This window comes from Moschus berezovskii, chromosome 8 (assembly GCF_049115385.1).
Source record: "Moschus berezovskii isolate FMDL1 chromosome 8, NW_MosBer_1.0, whole genome shotgun sequence".
NCBI classification, from domain to species: Eukaryota; Metazoa; Chordata; class Mammalia; order Artiodactyla; family Moschidae; genus Moschus; species Moschus berezovskii.
In genome coordinates this window covers 71,435,761-71,444,144 of record NC_142467.1, presented here as the reverse complement: position 1 = coordinate 71,444,144, position 8,384 = coordinate 71,435,761, and the positions used below count along the sequence as shown (strand labels likewise).

General features: G+C 36.3%; 1 protein-coding gene across 1 annotated transcript; it reads left to right on the top strand.

Annotated features, from left to right (window-relative positions):
- The first annotated feature begins 834 nt into the window (after positions 1–834).
- On the top strand, positions 835–1,788 carry LOC129558528 (olfactory receptor 2G2-like). Its single transcript, XM_055429733.2, has one exon. It carries the CDS (start codon positions 835–837, stop codon positions 1,786–1,788), a length of 954 nt encoding a protein of 317 aa, XP_055285708.1.
- The last annotated feature ends 6,596 nt before the right edge of the window (positions 1,789–8,384 follow it).

Sequence of the window (8,384 nt, the reverse complement as noted above, 5' to 3'; positions counted from 1 at the left end):
TTGTGGTTTTATTTGCATTACCCAGATGATTAGTGATGTTGAACACTTTTTCATATGCCTACTGGACATTTGTATGTCTTGTTTTGAAAAATGTCTGTTCAAGTTCTTTGTTCACTTTTTAATTGGGTCATCTCTTTTGTTGTTGTTGTTGTAGACATTTGAATCTCTTACATATCTTGGATATTAGGTATAATTTTGTATATTTTCTCCCCTTCCATAGATTTTTGCTTTTGTTGCCTGTGGTTTTGTCTTATATCTTTAAAATCATCACCAAGACCAATACCATGAAGGTTTTCCTCCATGTTTCTTCTAGGAGTTTCAGTTTCAGATTATACATTCAAATCTTCAATCTAAGTTGATTTATGTGTATGGTGTAAGCTGGGGGTTCAATTTTATTCTTTTGCATGTGGATATTCAGTTTTCCCCAAACTGTTTATTGAAGAGACTGCCCTTTCTACATTGTGTATTTTTGATCTCTTTGTTGAAGTTCACTTGTTTATATGCAAACGTTTATCTCTAGGTTCTCTATCCTGCTCCATCGATCTATATGTTTACCTTCATGCCAATACAATACTGTTTTAATTACTATAGTTTGATCATTTTTAAAACATCTGTTCTTTTCTATCTTTCAGAGCGTCAGAAGACACCTATACCATTGAGAGAGTATACACTGTATTTATTTAGAATGCACACAATAGGAAAATAGATATAAGTTATGAGGTCTAAGCATTTAACATATAACTTTGGGGAGAGAGGACATTGTCATTTATCCGACCTTATGTAATATATAATGTTTCTCAGCTTTGACTCAACTTTCTGGGACATACTTTGCACATGGGGATGGTGAAGAGCACCAATGCGGGAAACATAACAGGTTTTATCCTGTTAGGGTTTTCTGATTATCCTCAGTTACAGACGGCTCTCTTTGTGGTCATCTTGGTCTTATATTTACTAACCATTTTAGGGAACACCACCATCATTCTGATATCTCATCTGGAACCCAAACTTCACACACCAATGTATTTTTTCCTTTCTCATCTCTCTTTCCTGGACCTCTGCTTTACTAGCAGTGTTATTCCTCAGCTCCTGGTAAACTTGCAGGATCCCATGAAAACCATTACCTATGGTGGCTGCATGGTTCAGCTCTACGTCTCTCTTGCTCTTGGATCTACTGAGTGTGTCCTTCTGGCTGTGATGTCCTATGATCGCTATGTGGCCATCTGCCGTCCCCTCCACTATGCTCTCCTAATGCATCCTCATCTCTGCATGGCCCTGACATCTTTGGCATGGGTTAGTGGGGTGGCCACCACCCTGGTACAGTCCACTCTCACCCTGCAGCTACCTTTATGTGGGCATCACCAAGTGGATCATTTTATCTGCGAAGTCCCTGTACTTATCAAGTTGGCTTGTGTGGATACCACTTTCAATGAGGTTGAGCTCTTCGTGGCTAGTATCCTCTTCCTTGTTGTGCCTATCTCTTTCATCCTAGTCTCCTATGGTTACATTACCCAAGCAGTTTTGAAGATCAAATCAGCTAATGGAAGAAAGAAAGTTTTTGGGACCTGTTCTTCCCATGTGACAGTTGTCATCATGTTCTATGGAACCATCATGTTCATGTATCTGCAGTCAGCCAAAAGTACATACAAAGATCAGGGAAAGTTTGTCTCTCTCTTCTACACAGTGGTGACCCCCATGCTTAATCCTCTTATTTATACTCTGAGGAACAAAGAGGTCAAGGAAGCACTGAGAAAAGTTCTAGGGAAGATTCTGGTAATAAAATTTACATGATTGTCAAAAAATGGTTTAAAACACTACTATGATAAATGCCTAATTTTTGTGGTTAAAGAAAATCACATAATGTTTTAAAACTATTTTTTCCCATTTCCTTTTGATTAATTTCTTATAAAACATTCTGTAATTTACTATGGAATGTATGTGTATAGTCCCAACCTTACAATTACACAGTAGTAACATAAATCCTTTGGTTCATGTCTTTTCTCCAAAATATATATGCAGCATTTGAGGTTTATTTTAATTATTTTATAAGATGAAGACAAATATGAAAATATTCAAGAACTATTTGAAATTAGCATTTAAAAATTTTTGAATAATATATTCAGTCTCTTACCCTTTATGTTTCTCTAGATGGATTTATGGCTTACTTTTTTGCAAGGATGTATCTAAGATGGATGAACCATGGGCAAGCTGTCATAAAGCAAATTCTTTTACTTCACCCTATACTCTAGCCACTTAAATTGTGGTAGACATATATGCTGCTGCTAAGTTGCTTCAGTCGTGTCTGACTCCGTGCGACCCCATAAATGGCAGCCCACCAGGCTCCGCCATCCCTGGGATTCTCCAGGCAAGAACACTGGAGTGGGTTGCCATTTCCTTCTCCGAGTTGCATAAACAGCATGAAGACAAAAGCCACACATTAAAAAGGTGTAGAATAAAGCAGAAGCAGAAACTTGATTTTATCATTTTGTAGTTGAACCAATTGAACCACTTTGAACTAACTCTGATTCTTAAGAAAAAGCATAGCCATGGACTATTCTATAGCTAGGAAAGCCATATAAAGAAAAACACTATTGTTGTTAGTATAACCATGCACTTCTTAATGTTGATTATTTCACTTTTTAAAATATACAATAATATACATTTTTTTTTAACATTTAGACCCCTACAGTTCTATATATATAAACATATTTTTTTATAATTTGGAAACTCATTTTCCAGATGAAAGCTTAATAAAGCTCCTTTTATTATTTATGCTACAACACTGATTTGTTACCTATAACTCCATTCTGAAAGATCTTTGCTTATAACATTCCTTTTCTGAAAATGAAGACTTTTGCACCTTGATTCTGAGAAATTTTGTACAAACACATAGTATTAAAATCTCTATTTCACTGCACTGTAGCAAACATTAGGTTGTATAACCTATAGTTGGCAAAAACGCTCTACGTTCCATAGATTTTGGAAAATTGTATCTCCATTTTTACTGCCTCAAGGTATTTTAAAAATTTTCTCTTTAGTTTCTTTGCTGATCCATTAATTGTTTAGTAGAATGTTGTTTAGTCTTCACATGTTCATGTTTTTTCCAGTTTTGTTTTCATAATTATTTCTAGTTTCATAGTGTTGTGGTCAGAAAAGATGTTTGATGTGATTTTAATCCTCTTAAATTTATTGAGAGTTGTTTTGTGGCCTAACATGTAATCTACTATACAGTTTTTAGGTAAACTATTTTGTATATATTTATTAAGACAATCTGGTTAATATATCACTAAAAGTCAATATTTTCTTATTGATCTTCTCTTTGGATGATTAATTGATTGATGTAAGTGGGGTATTAATGTCTCCTACTATTATTGCTTCCCTGGTGGCTAAAGAATAAGAATTCACCTACCATGTGGGAGACCTGGGTTTGATCCCTGGGTTGGGACGATACCCTGGAGGAGGGCATGGCAACCACTCCAGTATTCTTGCCTGGAGAATCCCCATGGGCAAATAAGAATGGTGGGCTATATTCCATGGGGCCACAAACAGTCAGACACTACTGAGTGACTAAGCACACACAAACACTATTGTTGCATTACTCTCAACTTTTCCCTTTATATCCATTAATAGTTCTTTGCTTTATATATTCAGGTGCTCCTGTATTGGGAGAGTTAGTATTTACGAACATCGTATCCTTTTTTCAGATTGACCTCTTTATCATTATGTAATGCTATTCTTTGTTATTTGCTACAGTACTTGTTTTAAAGTCTATTTTGTCTGATATGAGTATTGCTACTCTAATTACTTTTCTTTTTTTAAAATTTATTTATTTTAATTGGAGGCTAATTACTTTACATTATTGTATTGGTTTTGCCATATATTGACATGAATCTGCCCCAGGTATACATGTGTTCCCCATCTTGAACCCCCCTCCCACCTCCCACCCCATCCACATATATAACTTTTTCCATTCTTTCAATTTTAGTCTGCATATGTCTTTATATTTAAAGTAAGTCCCTTATAGACTGTATATAAACAGATCTTTTAAAAAAATCTGTTCAGTCACCCTATGTCTTTTGATTAGAGCATTTAGTTCATTCATTTACATTTAAAGTGATTATTGAAAGGTGTGAACTTATTATCATTTTGTTACTTGTTTTCTATGTGTGTTTGTTGTTGGTTTTTTTTTTTTTTGGTGTGGTTATCATGAGGTCCATATAATTCGACTTATACATACAGAAGTTTAAGCATAGTTGCTTAAGTTTGAATGCATTCCAAAAGCCCTACAGTTTTACTCCTCTCCTCACTGTTTTTTGTTTTTAATAGCATATTTTACATCTTTTTATTTTGAATATCCCTTAAGTACTTACTAGTTACAGTTAATTTTACTATTTTTGCTTTTCAGCTTTGTAAGTGGCCAATCCACTGCCTTTACTATGTATTTTCCTTTACCAATGAGATTTTTCCTTTCATGTATTTTCTTATCTCTTATTACGGCCTTTCCTTCTAAGCTGAAAGAAGAACCTTTAATATTCGTTGTAAGAGCAGTTAGTGATGATTAACTCCTTTAGCTTTTCCTTATCTGGAAAACTCCTGATCTCTCCTTCAGTTTTATGATAACTTTGCCAAGTATTCTTTTTTTTCCCTTTTAGTACATTAAATATGTCCTGCCATTTCTTTCTGGCTTGCAAACTTTGTATTTAAAGAAAGCTGGTAGCCTTATGAGAGTTCTCTTGTATATTATTAGTTATTTTTCTCTTGCTGCCTTTAAATTTTTTTTTTTTTTAACTTTCACCACTTTAACTGTGATATGTCTTGGTCAGGATCTCATCTTGTTTGAGACTTTCTTTCTTCCTGGAGCTGGATGCTTGTTTTCTTTCCCATGTTAAGCAGTTTTCAGCAACTGTTTCTTCCTTTCTTAAAATAAAATTGTATTGGAGTACACTGCTTTAAATTCAGTCATTGTTTCTTCAGAAAAGTTTTCTGCTCCTTTCTATCTTCTCCTTTTTGAACTCCTATAATGTGAATATAAGTATGCTTGATATTACCTCAGAAGTCCCTTAAACTATTTTTAAATTCTTTTTTTCTTATTATTGCTCTGATTGGGTGATTTTCACTAGTTTGTCTTCCAGATCACTTATTCATTCTTCTGTATTGTCTATTCTGCTATTGATTTCCTTTAAGGATTTATTTTTCATTTCATTTATTGTATTATATAGCTCTGATTGATTCTTTCTTATATTTTCTAACTATTTGCTGAAGTTCTCAATTCTTCTCAGTTTGGTGAGCACCTTTATGATGATTACTTTGAACACTATCAAATAAATTACATCCATTTCATGACATTTTTCCCCCTTGGGTTTTATTTTGTTCTTTTGTTTGGAACGTAATTACTCTATCTTCTCATTTTGTTTGAATATCTTCAGTTTCTTCCTATAAATTAGGCAATATAGGTACTCGCCTGGTCTTAAAGTCATGGTTTTGTGTAGGAGCATCCCCAATACGCTGTGTATACTGGGCAGCTTTGTCAGCTCACATAAGCTCTCAGGAGTTAATTTTCAATTAATGCTAATCACATTTAGTATATTTCAATAATGCAACCTGATAATTATTTTTCACTATGGATTACAAATATCTTCTCCTGTAGTTGAATAAAACCTTAAAATCTAAATCAAAACTTAAGTTTTGTGTCCTTAAATGGAATTATCTGAGTTTTCCCTTTCTGTAATGAAGAATACACTAATTGAAGGGCTTAACTTTAGTTGACCCTACTTCTGCTCCTGCTCTATTGACTATGCCAAAGACTTTGACTGTGTGGATCACAATAAACTGCGGAAAATTCTTAAAGAAATGGGGATACCAGACCACCTGACCTGGCTCTTGAGAAATCTGTATGCAGGTCAGGAAGCAACAGTTAGAGTTGGACATGGAACAACAGACTGTTTCCAAATAGGGAAAGGAGTACAGTCAAGGCTGTGTATTGTCATCCTGCTTATTTAACTTCTATGCAGAGTACATCATGAGAAATGCTAGGCTGGAGGAAGCACAAGCTGGAATCAAGATTTCTGGGAGAAATATCAACTTCAGATATGCAGATGACACCACCCTTATGGCGGAAAGTGAAGGAGAGCTAAAGAGCCTCTTGATGAAAGTGAAAGAAGAGAGTGAAAAAGTTGGCTTAAAACTCAACATTCAGGAAACTAAGATCATGGCATCTGGTCCCATTACTTCATGGCAAATAGATGGGGAAACAAAGGAAACAGTGACAGACTTTATTTTTCTGGGCTCCAAAATCACTCCAGATGGTGATTGCAGCCATGAAATTAAAAGACGCTTGCTCCTTGGAAGAAAAGCTATGACCAACCTATACAGCATATTAAAAAGCAGAGACATTACTTTGCCAACAAAGGTCCGTCTAGCCAAGGCTATGGTTTTTAAAATGGTCATGTATGGATGTGAGAGTTGGGCTATAAAGAAAACTGAGGGCTGAAGCATTGATGGTTTTGAACTGTGATATTGGAGAAGACTCTTGAGAGTTCCTTGAACTGAAAGGAGATCCTAGGAGTCCATACTAAAGAAAAACAGTCCTGAATATTCATTGGAAGGACTGATGCTAAAGCTGAAACTCCAATACTTTGGCCACCTGATGTGAAGAATTGACTCATTGGAAAAGACCCTGATGCTGGGAATGATTGAAGGTGGGAGGAGAAGGGGATGACAGAGGATGAGATGGTTGGGAGGCATTACCAACTCGATGGACATGAGTTTGAGAAGGCTTTGGGAGTTGGTGATGGACAGGGAAGCCTGGCATGCTGCAGTCCATGGGATCACAAAGAGTTGGACACGACTGAGTGACTGAATTGAAAGGAACTGACTGAACTTGAGTTGAGTTATGAAAAAAGGATGGTCCATTTTCTTTCCCAAAGGAGATGTAAGTGCTTATTAGAGATCTGCTGTTGTTTACTTAGGAGAGCATCAGATAGAACAGTTAAGAGGTAAAGAGGGGCTGCATTTACTTAAAATTTACACAGTAGGAAAACAGAAATAAATCACTAGATGTAAGCGTGTCTTCTACATGTTTAAAATAAAGTGCTTTGGAGGAAGGTAACATTGTCATTCATTTAACCATATGTAATATGTCATGTTTCTCAGCTATAAATCAGCTTCCTAGAATATAACTTATACATGAGAATGCTGAAGATTACCATTGAGAATAACTTAACAGTTTTCACCCTGGTGGGGATTTCTAATTACCCTCAGTTACAGAAGGTTCTATTTGTAATTATCTTGATCTTGTCAGTTACTAACCATTTTGGGGACCATCACCATCATCCTACTATCTCATCTGGATCCCAAGATTCATATACCAATATATTACTTCCTTTTAAATCTCTCCTTCAGGATCTCTACATAACCATCAGTATTATTCCTAAGATTCTAGTTAATCTCAGAGATTCAGTTGAGTCTATCACTAATCATAGATGTGTGGTTCAACTCTATATATCTTATGCAATGGAATTCATGCAGTGTGTCTTCCTGGCAGTGATAATCTACAACTATTACGCTGCTATTTGTTGTCCTCTACATTATGCCTTTGTCATATACATTGAGCTTTGTCACAACCCTGTGTCTTTGACATGGTTCTTCAGGGTAGACATAACACAACTTTAATCTAGTATTAAACAATGAAACTGCCCTTCTGTAGTCATCACCAAGTGGATCATCACATCTGTGAAGTTCTGTGTTTATCCAGTTTAATGGTTAGCTGAAGATCAGCTAGCCAGGCACTGTAGAAAAGAGAGACAAATATTCACTGTTCTTGGCTTGCTGTGGGTACATGAAATGATGGTTCCATAGAAAATGGTGACAACTATCAGATGAGAAAGGAGGTCTCACATGCTTTCTTTCTTCAAGTAGTTAACTTGATCTTCAGAAGTACTTGGTAAAGGTAGCCAGAGGTCCAAAATGAAGGAGCCAAGCACTATAAAAGAGGATACCAGTAACAAAGAGCTACACACACACACACACACACACACACACACACACACAGAGGAGAGAAAAACATCCACTAGTTTTTTGCTCTATTATTCTATAGTGTAGTGACCTCCATCCCCACTCCAGTATTCTTGCCTGGAAAATGCCATGGATGGAGGAGGCTGGTGGGCTACAGTCCATGGGGTCGCTAAGAGTCGGACACGACTGAGTGACTTCACTTTCACTTTTCACTTTCATGCATTGTAGAAGGAAGTGGCAACCCACTCCAGTGTTCTTGTCTGGAGAATCCCAGGGACGGGGGAGCCTGGTGGGGCTGCCTTCTATGGGACACAGAGTCGTACACGACTGAAGTGACTTAGCAGCAGCAGCAGCAGCAGCAGTGACCTCCATAC

Coding starts and splice junctions, on each gene's coding strand:
- LOC129558528 (XM_055429733.2), top strand. CDS start 835: ATGGGGATGGTGAAGAGCACCAATGCGGGAAACATAACAGGTTTTATC.